The sequence below is a fragment of the Lithobates pipiens genome, unplaced genomic scaffold, assembly GCF_037356315.1.
Source record: "Lithobates pipiens isolate NorthernLeopardFrog02 unplaced genomic scaffold, aLitPip1_a1.2 Scaffold_16, whole genome shotgun sequence".
Lineage (NCBI taxonomy): Eukaryota > Metazoa > Chordata > Amphibia > Anura > Ranidae > Lithobates > Lithobates pipiens.
In genome coordinates this window covers 379,225,041-379,246,123 of record NW_027507748.1, presented here as the reverse complement: position 1 = coordinate 379,246,123, position 21,083 = coordinate 379,225,041, and the positions used below count along the sequence as shown (strand labels likewise).

At 43.3% G+C, this 21,083-nt stretch overlaps 1 protein-coding gene across 3 annotated transcripts in view; it reads right to left on the bottom strand.

Annotated features, from left to right (window-relative positions):
• The window catches only part of REPS2 (RALBP1 associated Eps domain containing 2), a 224,437-nt gene extending 203,781 nt beyond the window's left edge, over positions 1-20,656 (bottom strand). For 2 of the 3 annotated variants that reach the window (XM_077482206.1, XM_077482205.1), the window contains exons 1-2: positions 20,325-20,656; positions 2,570-2,693 (exon numbers count right to left, since the gene is read on the bottom strand). In XM_077482206.1, the coding sequence (XP_077338332.1) occupies positions 2,570-2,693; positions 20,325-20,495 (295 nt within the window). In that variant the 5' untranslated portion in view covers positions 20,496-20,656. The remainder of the gene's footprint in view (positions 1-2,569; positions 2,694-20,324) is intronic. The other variant, XM_077482204.1, reaches the window with a different exon arrangement.
• Between the last annotated feature and the right edge of the window lie 427 nt (positions 20,657-21,083).

Sequence of the window (21,083 nt, the reverse complement as noted above, 5' to 3'; positions counted from 1 at the left end):
CACACCATCAGATTTTCAGCTGATTTTTGTCTTCAGATTTACCAAAACCATGTAGTGCAAGGGCCTGCCTGATTGCATACAAATTGAAACTCCTATGGTTTCACCTCATATTATATGGTTTTGGTAAATCTGAAGGAAAAAAACAGCAGAAAATCTGACAGTGTGTATAGGACTTATGGCAACAGACCTCCATGAACTTAAAATAGAAAATAAAATGTATAATGTCATTTAAAAAAAAAGAAAAAGCCCCTTTAAGAGCTTTGGAAGTGACGTTTTGACATTGCTTCCACCCTGCAATGATACGAAGACAGGTGGGGGCCATCTTCCCTTCACTTGTCTCCATGTCAGGCTAGGGAGAGGATCTGATTGCCTCCGCTGCTACCGACAGCTGTGGTAAGTGGTGGAGGGCACCGGAGAGCGGCGGGAGGGGGGCCTATCTCCCTCCGCCGATAAAGTAATCTCACAGCGAATCTGCTTTTATCTTGAAGTGGACCTCCCGCTCTTGAAGAGGATACTAGGGATATGGTAGCTAGCTGCTACCATAACAACGGTATTCCTCTTCAAAGTAGCGTCATAAAACGACGGTGGACGGTCCGGAAGTGGTTAAGCCCAGTTAAAAAATAAGTATGTTTCTTTTTGTTTTTTAATCCATACTTACCTAGGTGGATGCAGCATTGGTCCAATGCTGCAGCTGTCCCCTGGTGCCTCTACACTGAGAACCGAGCGATCATATACTGCAGATTGTTAAGTTCTCACAGGTCAGTGAGCAGAGAGCTGGTGACTGTCACAGCTGTGGAGGAGGCAGAATCGGCCGGCTCAGGCTCTTAGCGGTTTGCTGAGAGGCTGAGCCGGGTATCAATCCAGGGATCTAGGCGGATTACAACTCTGTGGACGCAGTGATGCGGAGCCTAGACTGATTCTGTAACATCAGCAGAGCGCGGACTTCAGCCTGATCTCTGCTGAAAACGGATCACAGGAGTGCAGAACGAGCTTTGGCTGTACTTCACCTTTAATACTTTTAGATGTTCCCTATAACATAGCAAATCATCCACTTTAATACTTTACAAAGTCATAAAAAGTGCACACCTTGCCTGGCAGAGATGTCAAAATCAGAAAAATAGAAATAAAAGTTGCTAAAGTCTTCCTGAGTGCAGTTTCAAGCATTGTAGTTTCCCTTTTGTGCATACACAAAACCAAAATTTATTGTTATACTGAATTGTGTTTATGACAACATTTTATTTTGCCAGGCAGGGACCATGCTACTATATATATATATATATATATATATATATATATATTGCAAGGACTGAGTTTGTTGCTGGAAAATTATTAGCAATAGCTAGATTAGGTCAGCAGGAAATACAAAGACTTCAAGGAAGTTACATCAGTAATCAGCCTCTATTTTCATCAAGATGACATTCAGATAGGATATATCACAGGTATAAATGGTTTCAAGTGAAAGAAGCTATCTTGCATAATATCAGCACTCCCAGAGCCAGGAAAGCAAAAGTTCATATACAGTTCATATACAGATTGTCATAGGCATAGTCAAATTTTCCTTAAAGTACAACCCCAGGCAAAATATGAACCCCCTCCCACCTCCTTTTCTACCATCTTGCATGCATTCTTGTCTTACCTTATAAAGCAAGGTGCACTTACCTTGCTTTATAACCACCATCCAGGTCACTCGGTGGCAGTCTTTCCAGAGACCACTAACACAGTGCTGCAGATGTGCTCTCACTGAGTAGCCCAAACAGACCTCTTCACTGATGTCACTCCTCCTAATGACAGCAATGTTGGCCAGCCAATAGGAACTGTTTTGTCAGGCAGGCAGCGACATGGGCAAGCAAAGAAGGACCTCTCCTCATGTAACCAGAAAAAGAGTGAAGACTTGGGATTGGAGAGTTACATGACCACAGCCTTAGGCAAGTAAAATTATGTTTTGATTCTTTTTTCATGCCAGTGGTCAGTTACAGGGGAGTGGGAAGAGAGATTTGCCCAGATGTTCCTATTGCCCAGGACCAAGTGCTAATTTTATTATTATTATACAGGATTTATATAGCGCCAACAGTTTGTTCAGCACTTTACAACATGAGGGCAGACATTACAGTTACATTACAATTTGGTACAAGAGGAATCAGAGGGCCCTGCTCGTTAGAGTTTACAATCTAAAAAAAATCTAAAAATCGAATAGCCCTATGCCCAAGACCACATGAGGGAGATCAAGGGCAAAAGTATTTTCTCACTCAAAATAATTGAAGTTAGCATTGCTAACATAAGCCCTATTTATTCACACAAGGATGTTTTTTATAGATTGGTCCAACTGAAAAAATAACAAAGAGCTACATTGCTTTACATCTATAATATTGATCTTTCATCAAAAGTGTCATATTCCCTTTTTATAACTGCAAGCATGAATTCCTTTGCTGGTCTAAAAATACTATTTCCTGTTCCTATATGTTTGCACATACAGAAGCTATTTTAACTGTGCATACATAATAGCTTGATAGTCTGCAGTAATCACTATACCAGAGAAGACATTTCATTGCACATTGTATCAGTTTCTCACCACACTTGATGCTCTCCAGGCAAATTGGCAGGCCAGCTTGTGCTGCCGCAATTAATTTTAAAGCAATAAAAAACTGAGCTGGTCCAAAGTATCCGATATGTTTTGCACCACACAGCTCTGTGATCTAGAAACAACAAAGAACAAAACATAAAATTAGCTATGGATTTGTCTTAATAAACAACTCTAAAGACATTACAATGGGGAAAGTGTTGAGTTTGCTGGTGAACATATCTAAAAATGACAGCAATTTAGCCCTGTTAAAAACACAATTATTGGTAGGAATACAAACACCTTGTTAAACGTCACTGTCTATATATGTGAGAATCTTTTATCCAATACAGATTAGTAGTACAATCATTGTGCCATTTGCTGGGTGTTTGGTGTGCTGCTGTACCTTTAATAAGGGGTGGGCTACCCTTCAGTCCACCAGCCCTCATTTATCCATCAGAATGCATATGCCTCCACTGTGGGGACCACAGATACCAGGGTGCCGTGACGTGGCTCTGTGGCTCACGCATGTGTTTGCAAATGTGTGAGGACTAAACCTGTTTTTAACGCATACTGTTAGACGGGTTTATTTGCTTGTCTGTGAAGTGGTGGTAAGTAGGCTTTGGTTTTTTCCTGGGCATTCCTCTGGCTTTTTTTGTTATTAGTACAATAAACAGAGGTTCATTAACATTTTTATTTAACGAGTTCCCGACCGGCGTGCGACAATGTACGTCGGCACAATGGCACGGGCAGGCATATTGGCATACAGGTGCGTCCATTTCTATATGTCACCCTGCCATTGGGCCGGTCAGGATACCCGTGAGTCCGGTTACGGGTCCCGTGGACTCGATCGCCTCGGGGATACCCGCGATCGTCTCACGGGGAGGCTGAATGGGGAGATTCTGTTGTAAACAGCATATCCCCGTTCTGCCTAGCAACAAGTGACGCTGATCTCTGGTCCATGTGATTGGAGCAGAGATCAGTGTTCACTAACACAAAGCCCAGCCCCCCACAGTTAGTAACACGCCCCTAGGAACACTTAACTCCTACACTGCCACCCCCTGGTTAACTCCTTCTATTTGTATAGCACTGATTGCTGTATAAATGACAATGGTCCCAAAAATGTGTCAAAAATGTCCGATGTGTCTGCCATAATGTCGCAGTCACAATTAAAATCGCTGATCGCCGCAATTACTAGTAAAAAAAAATTATTAATAAAAATGCCATAAAACTATCCCTATTTTGTAAATGCTATAACTTTTGCGCAAACCAATCAATAATCACTTATTGCGATTTTTTTTACCAAAAATATGTAGAAGAATATGTAATCGGCCTAAACGGAGGTAAATAAATATTTTTGGGGGATATTTATTATAATAAAAAGTAAAAAATAATGCTTTTTTTCAAAATTGTTGCTCTATTTTTGTTTATAGCGCAAAAAATAAAAACCGCAGAGGTGATCAAATACCACCAAAAGAAAGCTCTGTTTGTGGGGGAAAAAAAAGATGTAAATTTTGTTTGAGAGCCACGTTGCATGACTGCGCAATTGTCAGTTAAAGCGACGCAGTGCCGAATCACAAAAAGTGGTCTGGTCTTTAACCAGCAAAATGGTCCGGTCTGAAAGTGGTTAATACATATCCATGTGACAAAATAAACATGGCAAGCGAAACTTTAACATATCAATTATTTGAGGAAAAATTTAAACATCCAACTGGTAATTGGCAACCTTTAACTCCTTGCTCATATAGAAAGGACTGCAAAGGCTGGAACAGTGGTAATAATGGGGGGTTTTAACAACCCTAAACGTTTCTGGAGTAATGGCACTGCATGAACAGTAAGAGGGTGGTCATTTATAAACTTATTACAAGACAATTTTGCAATACAACAGAAACCCCAACTAGAATTGATGATCTGCTGGACTTGTCAATCTCAAACAATATGCAGTGTATTACAAATGTCTATGCAATTGGGTAGCAAAGACCAAAACATGATACGTTTGATTGACCACCCCAATACCGGGCACTTTCACCCCCTTTCTGCCCAGACCATTTTTCACCTTTGAGCGATGTCGCACTCTGAATGACAATTGCGGTCATGCAACACTGTACCCAAATGAATTTTTAATTATTTTCTTCACACAAATAGAGCTTTCTTTTGGTGGTATTTAAACACTGCTGTTTTTTTTTTTATGAAAAAAGACAACAAAAAAAAGAAATTTTTCTTAGTTTCTGTCAGTAAATTTTGTAAATAAGTAATTTTTCCCCTTCGCTGATGTGCACTAATGAGGCAGCACTGATGGGCACTGATGAGGTGGCACTATTATGCCGCACTAATATAATGCACTGATGAGCACTAATAGGTGGCACTGATAGGCAGCACTGATGGGCAAAAAAGGCAGCACTGATCTGTCACCGATAATGGGGATTGATTTGGGTCACTGATGGGCACTGATTGTGACACTGCTGGGGCTTTACGGTTATCAGAGCACTAATGATCAGTGCCCTGTTTACCTGCTCTGTTCTCCCCTGCGAGGAGATGCCGCTGATCGGCTCTCCTTGCCACACACTCTGTCAGTGTGAGGCGAGGAGAGCCGGTTACCAGCACTTCCGCATTTACATGTGACCGGCTGTGACTGAACACAGCCGATCACATGGTTAAAGAGTCACATCGGCGGCTCTTTACAGAGATTGGGGTCACGCTGTGTCCTGGCGAGAACGGGCATTCTGGTGCGCCGTGATTTAACATCCACCCAGAATGAGAGACGTACCGCTCCTCTGTCATTTGACGGTGGGCGGGCGGCAAGTGGGACACTCTCCGTTCCCAGCCCAGCGCTCCAGTGAGCAATGGAGGGGAGAGTATAAAGCTGCTGAATGACAGTCCCGGCTCTCTGCTCAGTGAACTGAACAAACAACGGTGTTTGATTGCTCAGTTCTCACTGCAGAGGCGGTGGGGACAGATGCAGCAACTGATTGATGCTGCATCCACCTAGATGAGTATAAGGTTTATTTATTTTTTAAAACCCCAAACATCTCTTTCCCAAGCTTTGAACATCTCACGGAGCATTGTTCAATCAATCCTCCAAAAATTGAAAGAATATGGCACAACTGCAAACCTACCAAGACACAGCCGTCCACCTAAACTGACAGGCCGGACAAGGAGAGCATTCATCAGAGAAGCAGCCAAGAGGACCATGGTAACTCTGGAGGAGCCACAGAGATCTACAGCTCAGGTGGGAGAATCTGTCCACAGGAAAACTATTAGTTGTGCACTCCACAAATCTGGCCTTTATGAAAGAGTGGCAAGAAGAAAGCATTTGTTGAAAGAAAGCCATAAGAAGTCCCATTTGCGAGACGTCATGTGGGGGATGCAGCTAACATGGAAGAAGGTGCTCTGGTCGGATGAGACAAAAATGTAACTTTTTGGCCTAAAAGCAAAACTCTATGTTTAATGGAAAACTAACACTGCACAGCACCCTGTACACAACATCCCCACCGGGAAAAATGGTGGTGGCAGCATCATGTTGTGGAGATGCTTTCCTTCAGCAGGGACAGGGAAGCTGGTCAGAGTTTATGGGAAGATGGATGAAGCTAAATACAGGGCAATCTTAGAAGAAAACCTGTTAGAGTCTGCAAAAGACTTGAGACTGGGGGAGAGGTTCACCTTTCAGCAGGACAACGACCCTAAACATACAGCCAGAGCTACAATGGAATGGCTTAGGTCAAAGCATGTGTTAGAATGGCCCAGTGACAGTCCAAACCTAAATTCAATTGAGAATCTGTGGCAAGACTTGAAAATCGCTGTTCACAGATGCTCTCTATCCAATCTGACAGAACTTGAGCTATTTTACAATGAAGAACGGACAAAAATTTCACTCTCTATATGTGCAAAGTTGGTAGAGACACCCCAAAAAGACTTGCAGCTGTAATCACAGCGAAAAGTGGTTCTACAAAGAATTGACTCAGGGGGGCTGAATACAAATGCACACCACACTTTTCACATATTTATTTGTAAAAAAAAAATTTAAAACCATTTATCATTTTCCATTCACTTCACAATTATGTGCCACTTTGTGTTGGTCTATCACATAAAATCCCAATAAAATACATTTACGTTTAATGTGGAAAATGTCAAGGTGTATGACTACTTATTCAAGGCCCTTTATATACATGAATGATAGGGTTACATGAAACCAGTACCACAAAAAAGTTCATTGTATATATAATCCAAGTGTAGTTTGGCCATACTGCATCTCATAATAGGATGCCAAGTTTACCCGTTCAGCTGCTTTCTGTGATCACAGAAATGCTGTATCTGTCCTATAAAATATTCTCCATATAAATATATGTCAAATCCAACAGACCAGTGACAATGCTATCTTAGCTAATAACACATGGTCCCTTAAAGTGTTACTAAACCCGCAACAGTAAATATGCAGTAAAGCATGCTGGTTATGCACACTGTGGAACCTAAGCCTTTTTACACAGCTCCTCCGCACTGTGTAAAAAGGCTGTTTCATCCTGTCTTCTCTGATCCTCCTCTTCTTCCACAGTCCCCAATCCATCTGCCGATAAAACAGAGCCTTGAGGACAAGGGGGGTGCATGTGATCGGCACGGGACCAATCAGCACTGTCCAGACAGAAGGTCAGGGGTCACGCAGCCTCAAAGTCAGAGAATAATTAAAACTCCTCCTTACAAGGTTTAACCAGTGCTCAGCTGGACACTGATAGAAGTCACAAGGCTGCTGTATACTGCTGATTAGAAAAGGTATTTAGCAATTTATATTCACTAAAATAATTGCATTTCCATGTTCTGTGCAGTGAAGGGAGACCAGATATAGCAAATGCAGGGACCACTTTATGCCAGCCATTGGTGGTTTAAATCTCGGCCAGTTCAGTAGGGATCGGCGATATTCGAACCATGTATGGGTAGGCTGAATGTACCCAAGTTGATCGATCAACTTGGGTACAACAAGCATGTTGGGTTTTAAATGCGATTATTATTATTAGTAATTACTGTGTTCTCCCGGCTGTGTTGATGGGGACTGAAACGATTTTCTTTCCTACAGCAAAGAAAATCGCTCCATCTATGGGAGGCTTTACAATCTTGCTGAAGTTTTGACATCTTTCAATAATGAGCACCTTAGACAATAGTTAACATTTGGTGTGGGGATCAAGTGGTTTTGCCAGGATCATCCAATCATCATTCAGCCAGTGCTTTCCAGCTGCCCAACCACCTTTACAAGGGGGTCTGCTCGTTCCGCCAGGGAGCCTGGGACTGATGTGGGTGGTCAAGCCAGCTTACCATAGAGAAGTAGGAGGGCCATCCTGTGCCCGATCAGCTCTAGGAGTGCTAAACCACCAGATGACGAGGATTTAGTCTCTTCTAGTTTTGTTCCTTTGTTTACTGGCCATTAAAGACTAGTAAGGGTGAATTCACGCTACAAGCATTGACAAGATGTTTTACTGCATGTAAAACATCTGTATGTGTCTCATTCATACTATATTGCAGTGTGCTGCATTTTATTGAATTGCACGTAATATAAAGCAACCCAGCGCATCACACTGCTGTACATTGTCGTGAATGAAGTGTATCTTTTGTACACATCAAATAAAGTTAGTTAAAAAAAAAAGGGGAGGGGCCGTGTGATGCTCTAAATTGAGCATCACACTGTCCCCTACTGCAGGCAGCAACCAAGACCTGTGGGAGTGGTGAATTACTCTGGCTGGTCTCCGTTGTAGTGTCAATTCAGCCTAAATAAAGCTGATCCAACCAATTTAGTTTTAAATGACTGATCTGGAGAGCAAAGGAGAGATCTGGGGTCTAATGGATCCCAGATAACCAAATAAAGATAATTAAAAAAAAGAAACACTCTAAAAAAATTCACATAAATAAATCAATAAAAAAAGAAATTTAAAGTGCCCCCTGCCCCTATGTAAATGCGAATGCATGTGTAGGTCCTGCACGCATAAGTAAACAGTGATTGCACCACACATGTGAAGTATTGCTGCGAAAATCAGAGTGAGAGCAATAATTCTCGCACCAGACCTCCTGTTTAACTCAAAACTGGTAACTTTTAAAGTGTTGCTTATGGATAATTGAATGTACCATAGTTTGTCACCATTCCACGGGGGTGAGCAATTTTAGAACGTGAAATTTTTAGTATCTATTTACTTGGCGTAACACCATCTTTTACAGTGGGGATCGAAAGTTTGGGCACCCCAGGTAAAAATGTGTATTAATGTGCATAATGAAGCCAAGGAAAGATGGAAAAATCTCCAAATGGCGTCACATTACAGATTAGACATTCTTATAATATGTAAAAAAAAAGGTTAGATTTTATTTCCATCATTTACACTTTCAAAATTACAAAAAACAAAAAAATGGCGTCTGCAAAAGTTTGGACACCCTGCAGAATTTATAGCATGCACTGCCCCCTTTGCAAAGCTGAGACCTGCCAGTGTCATGGATTGTTCTCAATCATCGTCTGGGAAGACCAGGTGATGTCAATCTCAAAGGTTTTAAATGGCCAGACTCATCTGACCTTGCCCCAACAATCAGCACCATGGGTTCTTCTAAGCAGTTGACGCTCACAAAGCTGGAGAAGGCTATAAGAAGATAGCAAAGCGTTTTCAGATGTCAATATCCTCTGTTCAGAATGTAATTAAGAAATTGCTGTCATCAGGAACAGTAGAAGTTAAAGCAAGATCTGGAAGACCAAGAAAAATATCAGACAGAACAGCTCACAGGATTGTGAGTAAAGCAATTCAAAACCCACGTTTGACTGTACGATCCCTCCAGAAAGATCTGGCAGACACTGGAGTTGTGGTACACTAGTCCACTATAAAGAGATACTTGTACAAATATGGTCTTCATGAAAGAGTCATCAGAAGAAAACCTCTTCTATGTCCTCACCACAAAAATCAGCATTTGAACTTTGCAAATGAACATATAGACAAGCCTGAGGCATTTTGGAAACAAGTTCTGTGGACCGATAAGGTTAAAATAAAACTTTTTGGCCGGAATGAGCAAAGGTACGTTTGGAGAAGAAAGGGCACAGAATTTAATGAAAAGAACCTCTGTCCAACTGTTAAGCATGGGGGTGGATCAATCATGCTTTGGGGTTGTATTGCAGCCAGTGGCACAGGGAACATTTCACGAGTAGAAGGAAAAATGGATTCAATAATATTTCAGCAAATTTTGGATGGTAACTTGATACCATCTGTGAAAAAGCTGAAGTTAAAGAGAGGATGGCTTCTACAAATGGATAATGATCCTAAACACACCTCAAAATCCACGGGGGATTACATCAAGAGGCGTAAACTGAAGGTTTTGCCATGGCCTTCACAATCTCCTGACCTCAACATTATTGAAAATCTATGGATAGACCTTAAAAGAGCAATGCGTGACAGACAGCCCAGAAATCTCAAAGAACTGGAACACTTTTGTAAGGAAAAATGGGCAAAGATACCTCAAACAAGAATTGAAAGACTCTTGGCTGGCTACAAAAAGCGTTTACAAGCTGTGATACTTGCCAAAGGGGGCAGTACAATATATTAACTCTGTGGGGTGCTCAAACATTTGCAGACGCCATTTTTTTGTTTTACTGTAATTTTGAAAGTGTAAATGATGGAAATAAAATCTAACTTTTTTTGACATATTATAAGAATGTCTAATCTGTAATTTAATGCCATTTGGAGATTTTTACATCTTTCCTTGGCTTCGTTATGCACATTAATACACATTTTTACCTGGGGTGCCCAAACTTTTGATCCCCACTGTATATTTAACCAAAAATTTGGGTATTGTATTGTGTTTGCTTGTACTAAAATTCATTAAAGTGAACTTTTTTCCTGAATATTTGATAAACCGCTGTGCAAATATTGTGTAGCATAAAAACATGACACCCACTACCACTTTATTATCCAGGGTCTTTCAGAAAAATAATGTTTGAGGAGTCAAAGTTTTTAAAAAAATGCAGATTTTTACATGTATGTGAGAAAAGCGTCAGAATTGGCTTGGGCAGCAAGTGATTAAACTAGAGCTGTGGAAATTAACGATTAATTCCTAGATTAATCGTTAATTTTTTTGATCGATCAAAATTCTTTTGATCGGTAGGCTGCCTGCTCTGGGGCCACTTTGGGCCAAGCTGTGGCTGCAGAGCAGAGCAGCGCTCCGCTCCCTCCTCCTCCTCCACTATATGTGTGAAAATTTTGGCCGCGCTGTGAGAAAAGTCCCATCCTTCTCCTAGATCAGCTCGTGTGATAGACGCAGTGTTCTGTCTATCACATGAGCTGATCTAAGAGGAGGGCGGGACTTTTCTCACAGTGCAGCCAAAGTTTTCACACTCACCTCGGAGACACACAGCGGAAGATGTTCGCAGACTGTGTAATCCAGGCACAAGCACTCACTACAGTGAGGCTGCGATTATGGGCACGGTGAGACTGCATTATGGGCACAGTGAGATTGCATAATGGGCACGGAGAGACTGCATTATGGACAAGGTGAGGCTACGATTATGGGCATGGTGAGGCTGCAATTATGGGCACGGCGAGGCTGCATTATGGGTGCGGTGAGACAGCATTATGGGCACGACGAGGCTGCGATTATGGGCACGACGAGACAGCATTATGGGCACGGTGAGACAGCTTTATGGGCACAGTGAGACAGCTTTATGGGCATGGTGAGACAGCTTTATGGGCACGGTGAGACAGCTTTATGGGCACGGTGAGACAGCTTTATGGGCATGGCGAGGCTGCGATTATAGGCATGGCAAGCCTGCAATTATGGGCACGGTGAGACAGCATTATGGGCACGGTGAGGCTGCGATTATAGGCACGGCGAGGCTGCGGTTATGGGCATGGTGCGACAGCATTATGGGCACAGTGAGGCTGCAATTATGGGCACGGTAAGGCTGAATTTATGACGTGTGACGTCCTAGCCATGCCCCGCTATTATAGGCACGGCGAGGTTGCAATTATAGGCACGATGAGACAGCATTATGGGCACGGTGAGGCTGCAATTATGGGCACGGTGAGGCTGAATTTATGACGTGTGACGTCCTAGCCATGCCCCGCTATGTCTGGCTTCGGCCGTTGCCATAACAATGATGCTAAATGAGCTAAAAGTAGTTGGATCTGTATGTGCGTTATAATTCATTGAAATTAGTCGATTAAAAAAAATTTATTAAATCGAACACGAAAATTTTAATCAGTAACAGCCCAAGATTAAACTGTTATAAACAGCAGTATTTTCTAGGATAGATGCAGCATGTCGCACATAAATGAGAGCCGAGTCAAAATATGTTCCCATCCCAATACAGATGACAAAATTGTGCACTAGCAGCAGAAAATATTACTTCTCTGAATAATCTATTAAGAATAGCAGTAACTAAGTTATGCCATTTGGCAAGGTTTGGCATAGTTTACCCCCAAGAAGCTTTAGGCAAGGAAAAAAAATAGAAAATTGATTTCCTACAAGCACCATGAAAAGGATTACATTCTGAAATTAGGCCACAAAAGGATTTAAATTCCAGCTGTACTCAACAAGCGGCAGGCGCACAGATCAACAGGAGAAAGAAAAAAACTTTCAAATGTTTGAATTAACCTGTAGGTCTTTGTACAAATTGTACAAATTGCTCAGGGTTTAAGGTAGAGTTTAAGGTAGAGTTATTGATATGAAATGGAATCAGGACTTTCCACAAACCACTGACCAGGCTTAACTTTCCGGGGTAGAAAAAAAACACCAAAAAGCTTCAATACAAAAATCCCCCATTCCTTATTTTAGGAATACTGCAATGCCCTGACACTAGATATAAATGAGGAGAACATGTAGGTGGGTTATGGGGGTGTTCAGGCACCTAAGAAAGCTCTATATTTTCATTTTCCACTCCTAATTTTGGCCATGGCTCCTTCCATTTTCTGCTGATCACCGAGGAACTTTTCAGCAGTAACCATTAACCATGCCAAATAAAGATAGCTGATAACTGCAGACAAATAGCTATCCAGCTGGCGGTGGTAAAAAGTTACCCCACACACATATACTGGTTTAAATACATAGGAGCATAATTACAATATAATTTTTTTTTTTTTATAAAACATGGACAATTTATAGCAAGCAACATTATTTCTATAATCATAGCTCCCAACTGTCCCTGATTTGGAGCAATGTCCCTCTGTCCCTCATTCCTCCTCATTTGTCCCTCATTTTGATGTGATCTATATAGATGCCCTATTTATCTATCAAAAAGTGTTTTCCAGTGCTAAACCTTTCATCTGATTTCTAAATTGCTGCATTTGTAAATTCTAAAAGCCAATATAAAGGAATAGTAGTGGTAAAAAAAAGCACTTGTGGGTTTAACTAATCTTGTTTTTTTGTACAATTCTCCTTTAAGAGGGCGTGGCATGGGGTGTGTCCTATGCCTGCATACTTTTGCCCATAGGTGTCCCTCATTCCCATCTCAAAATGTTGGGAGGTAGCCTGCCTCAATAGCTCATATTTTCCTTCATTACCCCACTCATACAAAACCCTGTTACCTCCGAGTTAATCACCAAGCACCTGAACTGTGAAATGAGCAATCTGAATGAAGGGAAAGGAGACACCACCCCTCTGCACATTCTCATAGGGAAACATGCACAACAAAGGCTGTCAGTCACCTTCTGTGAGCTGAAGGGGGGTGAGCCACCCCCAAAGATTTTGTGGTGTCTGCATGACCTATCAGAAGTCATGCAGATAGTAGAAGAAAGAGAGGAGGCAGAGACCACATCCAGTGCTTAGAATTGAGGCTAATACTCACTATAGAGATATGCTCTGTTCATTTTTCATTGCAGATTTTACAACCACTTTAGGCAGCTGAACAGGGGTGAGATAGCAAAGGAAAGGTTTTTATGAGCTTCTAGAGCAAAAATCTTCCCTTGCTGTGGGGCTGCCCCCCACACTGCAAGGCAGTAGTGGCTGGTGCTCAAATTTGTTTGGGGGGGGTGGGTCGCAAACAAACTGAAAAATTCTGAAAATTACTGAAAGAAAAACATCAATTGCAGCCACTGTGCCCATCATATGCAGCCAGTCTGCCCATCATGTGCAGCCACTGTGCCCATCATGTGCAGCCAACTGTGCCCATCATGTGCAGCCAACTGTGCCCATCATGTGCAGCCAACTGTGCCCATTAAAAGACAGCCAACAGTGCGGCCTCTGTGCCCATCATATGCAGCCTCTGTGCTCATCATATGCAGCCTCTGTGCTCATCAAATGTAGCCAACTGTGCCCATAATATGCAGCCACTGTGCCCCTCCCCGTCCACCCGCATCGTGGTGGTGGGTCACGCAGCAGGTCAGGCGGCGAGCTGTGGGACCTGTAGCACGGCAATGGATGCAGGACTCCTCCGTGCATGTCTTCTTCCTGCTCTGCACGGCGGCCAATGGGATTGCCTCTACCTTCAGTCAATCAGGTGCCGGGTATTACATCCAGGCCTCCTGATTGGCTGAGAGGCAGTTCTGTGTTAGCAAAACAAATTAATATTTGCTTTGCTAACACACCTGGGTGCACTGCGAGCGCAATGGTTTGTGCTTGCACTGCACCTTTTTTGAAGCCTAATAGAGCCTATGGCTCTAATCAGGTGCTTCAAAAACACCCCCTCTCCCCCCCGCCGCTTTAATTCAGGCACCCGGTGCCCGAAAAGAGGCCGGATGCCTGAATGGGGGTGGCTACAGCGGCCATGGATAGATTCATGCAATGCATGAATCTAGCCATAGTACACAGAGGGGGTGGATGGAGAGAGGGGGAACCGCCTGAGTGCCACTAATGGATGCACCACCACTGTTGCAAGGGTTAAATGCTCATGTAGGTCTAGGGAAACAAGAAAAGCAGCATTACTTAAAAGATCCTCTTTCCACAGGTCCCCCCTGGCTGAAAGACTGGTTCTTACAGTCTATTCTCCCCTATGACCCATCTGCCGACATGAAGACCAAAACAGGGTCAAAAGCCCTGCAATGCATGTGAGGATTCTGCACCTTTTAAGCATAGAGCAGTGATGGCGAACCTTGGCACCCCTGATGTTTTGGAGTGCAGCTGAGCATCATGGGAAATGTAGTTCCAAAACATCTGGAGTGCCAAGGTTCGCCATCACTGGCATAGAGGATCGCCAGCTACTGCAGGAGAGGAGAATCTGTGCAGTAAAACTGCTTTTCCTGTCCCCTATTCCAAAACAAGCATTTCATTCTTACAATACATGGCAGCCACCTGCAAGGGAGGATTTCTGATTACCCTGGAGCTGGGCTGTAGGTTCAGTTCACACCTATACAGTCTGCTTTTGGTTGTTTCTGCAGTGCTTTTTGCACATGTGGTTTTTATGGCAATTTGCAAATTGCTGCAAAATCGCAGTATAATTGCTGTAAAATCACAGCAAAAATGCACTACATGCTTTTCTGCAGCATCTCCATTAAACCAAAAAAAGCAAACAAAGCACTGTTTTGTATTTAAAAAAGTTCCTGACCCCTTCCAAAAATGCAGCGGCTGAAAAAAGCATAGATGTGAACATATCCCATTGGAAAACATGTTTAATGAACTGTAGTGCGTTTCTGCAAAAAGCATTAAAAAGTGCATAGGTGTGAACCAAGCCTTAAGGTGTCTCTAACCTAGAACAACATTTCAATATATTGTAGCTTAACAGTCCTTTGATGTGATGGCTGCAAAGGTTTTCTTGTTTTTCAGGATTTTTCCCTTTATTCTCTACTATAGCTCCTTTGCTGTCTGGAAGGTCATAAAATTTTGCGCAGGATCAACAGGTATTTTTTTTGTACACATTTTATTTTTTCATTACAGGTATTTATATAGTCTTGACAGTTTACACAACATTTTATATGTTATCACCTGCATACATAAACACATATTACGGCCAATTTAGACAGGAGCCAATTAACCTACCAGCATGTCTTTGGAATGTGGGAGGAAACCGGAGTACCTGGAGGAAACCCACAGAGAGAACATGCAAGCGTCATACAGTTAGTGTCCTGACCAGTATATAAACCCGGGATGATTGCTGCAAGGCAGAAGTCCTAACCAGGAAGCCAAAGTGTTACCCACTTATCAAACAGATATAACAAAATGCTTTTAGACCCTTTTCACACGGAGGCGCTTTGCAGGCACTAAAGTGCTAAAACTAGCACCTGCAAAGCGCCCTGAAACAGCCACTCAATTTACTCCAATGTGAAAGCCCTGAGGGCTTTCACACTGGAGCGGTGCGCTTGCAGGATGGTCAAAAAAGTCCAGCAAGCCGAATATTTGTAGGAGCGGTGTATTCACTGCTCCTAAAGTGCCCCTTCCCATTGAAAACAATGGGGCAGCGCTGCAAACCCACCAGCTTTGCGGGCAGTTTTAACCCTTTTTCGGCCGCTAGCGGGGCGGTTTTAACCCCCCCGCTAGCAGCCAAATAGCGCTGCTAAAACAACAGTAAATCGCCACTAAATATAGCGTCGCTTTACCGCCAGTGCCCGCCCGCCTCTGTGTGAAAGTAGCCTTAATGTTATATTCAACAGATCAAAAGGGAACAAATAAGAGAACCCAATCAGGGTCTAATTTCAGCTTGTGCAATTAAAGTGGTTGTAAAGGCAGAAGGGTTTTTATCTTAATGCATTATATGCATTAAGATACAAAGCCTTCTGTGTGTAGCAGCCTCCCCAGCACCCCTAATACTTACCTAAGGTCCCTCTCTGTCCAGCGATGTCAATGAGTGCCACAGCCATCCAGATTCTCCTTCCTGATTGGCTGAGACACAGCAGTGGCACCATTTGCTCCCGCTGCTGTCATTCAAAGTCAGCTAGCCAATCAGGGAAGAGAAGGGGCGGGGCCAGGTCAGGGCTCTGTGTCTGAATGGATACAGGGAGCTGTGATTTAGCTCGGGTGCCCCCATAGCAAGCTGCTTGCTGTAGGGACACGCGACAGGAGGGAGGAGCCAGCTTCACAGAGGGACCTTGAGAAGAGGAGGATCTAGGCTGCTCTGTGCAAATCCACTGCAATGGAGCAGGTAAGTATAACATTTTTGTTATTTTTATAGGAAAAAACAAGACTTTACAATTAATTTAAGCTTTGAAAAAAAAACGACTGGAAGCCGATTGGTTTCTCTGCAGAACTGCGCTAGATTTTGCACTCTCCAGTGTTACTAAATGAACCCCATAGTATATTTAAACAGTATTTGCTTATCACAGAGTTCAGCTTTCATTTTTTTTTTTTTTGGACAGAGTAAAGGACACATTGGGAGTTATTTACTAAAGGAAAATCCACTTTGCACTGGAAAGTGCAGTCGCTGTAGATCCGAGGGAGACATGCAAGGAAAATAAAAAACAGCATTTTAGCTTGTACATGATTGGATGATAAAATCAGCAGAGCTTCCACTCATTTCAGATCTACCCCTTAGATTTAGAGTGACTGCATTTCCAAGTGCACTTTCAGTGCAAAGTGGATTTGCCTTTCGTAAATAACCCCCATTATATATCATATCAGCTTTTTTTGCCACCTGTGTCCCATAGCCTTAACAGGAAGTGAGGGGAAATCCCTTCAAATTGAGGAAAATCCCTACTTGTCACCAGGATCACCAGAACTAGTGTCCCCACGGGAAGATTTCCCCTCTATTCCTGTTCTGGTAACCAGACAAAATTTGGGATTTTCTTTCACTTTCCCTGATAACAGTCACTAGAACAAATAGAGAGAGTGAATCTTCTTATTGGGAACAGCAATAAAAACCTGCCAGGTGTTCTAACCCCTCTTCACAGGAATACAGGTAAAGGACCGATTTGTGGCTGAGATAAAGAAAGCCATTACAGGAAAAGTTGTCATTTTGCATAAAAAAATAAAAAGGCTTTGAGCAGTTACATGCTTATATCATGTGAAATCATTTCAATTCCTTACCTAAGCAATGTTATTTTTTAAAAGCTAATAATCCTGTGAATTGTATCTATAGTACGCAGATTGTCTGTCAATGTTTCAGCATAAGCTTCCCTTTTTCCCTTCTAGGATGTGAACTGCTACTAAGGGATAGCCTATAAAAACAATAGATGCTTAAGTGCTAATGGTATTTTATGAGGCCTTTAGTAGTGCTCTGTTCCATTCTGTACTTTGGGAACACTAATGCAGTCAATAATTTATTAAAATGAGTACTCTTTTTTTTAAGTTGGATAAATAGTTACCAATAAACAGCCAAAAAGCCCCTGTACGAAGCATGACTGTCAGATCATCAGTACAATTAATGATGTGGAAATAATTCCCGCTGGTTGATATGCCCTATGTCTGAGAAACACACAAAAGAAAGCCCTGACGCTTTTTAAAATTGTGCCGCACCAAACTGCACGGTCCGTTGCAACCATGCGTTTTGTCACACGTGAGTTAGCAAGATGCTTGAGGGTCCCATTAGGAATTGTTGTTCAGTGAATGGCTGAAAGCACTGACCGGACTGTCCTCACGGGGGGGGGGGGGGGGGGGGATTGGGGGGGGGGGGGCATCCTCCTATCAGAACACAAAAGCACAGCAGGGGAGATCAATGTACTAACATCAGATAGTTAGTACAGCAGCTCCAACCTGAGCTGTCAGGTTTTTTTCCATTCAGCCTGTTGGGTTGAAACAAAAAAAATAGTAGTATTTACTAGGCTTTAGTTCCCTTTCACAAGGGGTGGACTCTGAGAAGAAGATGGATAACAAGTCCATATCTATTCTGTTTATGCAGAGTGGACACGGACCCACACTCTTCTATAGGTGGTTGGATGTAAATGGACCGCCTGTCTTCTGCCTTCCAATCCACTAGAGCAGGGGTCTCCAAACTGCAGCCCTTTGCTTGTCTTTATCCGGCCCTTGGGACACTAATCCTCCCACTGACACCAACATTGGGACACTAATCCTCCCACTGACACCAACAGTGGGACACTAATCCTCCCACTCACACCAACATTGGGACACTAATCCTCCCACTGACACCAACATTGGGACACTAATCCTCCCACTGACACCAACAGTGGGACACTAATCCTCCCACTGACACCAACAGTGGGACACTAATCCTCCCACTGACACCAACAGTGGGACACTAATCCTCCCACTGACACCAACAGTGGGACACTAATCCTCCCACTGACACCAACAGTGGGACACTAATCCTCCCACTGACACCAACATTGGGACACTAATCCTCCACTGACACCAACATTGGGACACTAATCCTCCCACTGACACCAACAGTGGGACACTAATCCTCCCACTGACACCAACATTGGGACACTAATCCTCCCACTGACACCAACATTGGGACACTAATCCTCCCACTGACACCAACAGTGGGACACTAATCCTCCCACTGACACCAACATTGGGACACTAATCCTCCCACTGACACCAACATTGGGACACTAATCCTCCCACTGACACCAACATTGGGACACTAATCCTCCCACTGACACCAACAATGGGGCTCTAATTCTCCCACTGACATCAGCAACGGGGCACTATTCCTCCCACTGACACCAGAAAAGGGGCCCTAATCCTCCCACTGACACCAGCAAAGGGGCCCTAATCCTCCCACTGACACCGGCAATGGGGCACTATTTCTCCCACTGACACCAGAAATGGGGCACAAATCCTCCCACTGACACCAACAATGGGGCACTATTCCTCTCGCTGACACCAAAAATGGGGCACTATTCCTCCCACTGACACCAAAAATGGGGCACTATTCCTCTCACTGACACCAGAAATGGGGCACTATTCCTCCCACTGACACTGTGTAAACAAAGCAGATCTCTGTTCTGACAGGGGAGATCATACTGATTCTGTCTTTCTGCTATGTCGCAGTCTTGCTAAAAATCACAGATCATCGCCATTACTAGTGAAAAAAATGTATAATAATAATAAAAATGCCATAAATATATTCCCTATTCTGTAGATGCTATAACTTTTGTGCAAACCAATCAATAGCGCTTTTAACCCCCGCTAGCAAACAAAAAGTGTTAAAACCACCCCCGCAAAAGCACAGCTGTCCCATTGATTTCAATAGGCAGGAGCGGTGTATAAATCTCTGCTTTTTTTTTTTGTAGAATGAATACAGATCAGCCTAAACTGATGAAGAAAATTTTTATTTTTTTGAATATTTACTATAGCAAAAATTATTAAAGGTACTTATATAGCGCCGTCAATTTACGCAGCGCCTTACATATACATTGCACATTCACATCAGTCACCCTCAAGGAGCTTACAGTCTAAGGTCACTAACTCACATTCATATACTGAATTAAAAAATATTGTTTGCTTTTTTTCAAAATTGTTGTTTTTGTTTTGTTTACAAAATAAAAAGCGCAGAGGTGATCAAAGAAAGCTCTATTTGTGGGGGGGGGGATAAAAAAAGGACATCAATTTTATTTGGGTACAGCGCCGCAGGACCGCGCAATTGTAAGCTATAATGACGCAGTGCCGTATCGCAAAAAATGGCCTGGTCATTACGGGGGGATAATCTTCGGGCCTTAAGTAGTTAAGTGCAACGGTCTCTATTGGGTCCATTGACTTTTTTCTAGAGGGGTCTGTTTTAAGCTGAGTAAGCAGAATGGCCCCAGGGGGTTTTTCCTCAGTCAGCAGTGGGAACATGTGAAGCAGCTCAGCTGACTGGTAAATGAGGCCCAACCTGTCCTGTGAGATGGGTGGCTTACAGTGTGTACACAGAGAGTAGATGAAGGATGACAGGCCCCGCCCCTCACCACAGGGACCCGCCCCCTCACCTGTCCATCATCACACCACCCACCTGGTGTAAAGTTTCTGCAGGTAGCTGCGATGCTCTGAACAGCTCGCCCACTTTACTGCTGCCCGCCGCCAGCCGGGGAGAGCCCTCCACTTGGCATAAGGAGAAGAGCTCGGAGTACGTCTTCTGTTCATGGTCACTCAGAGCCAGGTACACTCCCGCACACACCTCCATGAGGCGACTCCGGTCCGCCTTGCCCTCACTTTGTCCGGGCGTCACTCTCTCTCTCTCTCTCGCTCTCTCTCTGTCCGGGCGTCTCTCTCTTCCTCTACAAGAGGTGAGTGAGCTCTGAGAACAGGAGGAGGAGGAGGTGTTACTGCAGCTGGGGAAACATCCTCTGTGTCTGCAGTGCTCACAGCACACCGCTCAATACACTTCTACGGCTGACACTGGGGAAGCGCTCTGCTGCCCCCTGCTGCCAATACAACAAACTGCACTGAGGAGAAGCCGTGCTGTGTGCTTATAGGGCGCGTCTTCTTCTATTTTTATTTTCTTGCTTCTCTTTGTACAAGGCTAAAGAACTTCTGAAAACTATAAGGCTAGGTTTTCACTAGTGCGACTTTTCATGGGACTGAAAAATCGCATGACAAGTCGTACCCCATGATTTCCATTGAGTACCGTTCATATCTGTGCGACTTCAAAATAGTCCCTGCACTACTTTGGTCACACTTTGATGCGACTTGAGGTCCATAGACCTCAAGAATAGACAGGCATTGCTTCAAGTGGCAGGACTTTGGGGACGCACTAGTGGAAACATAGCCT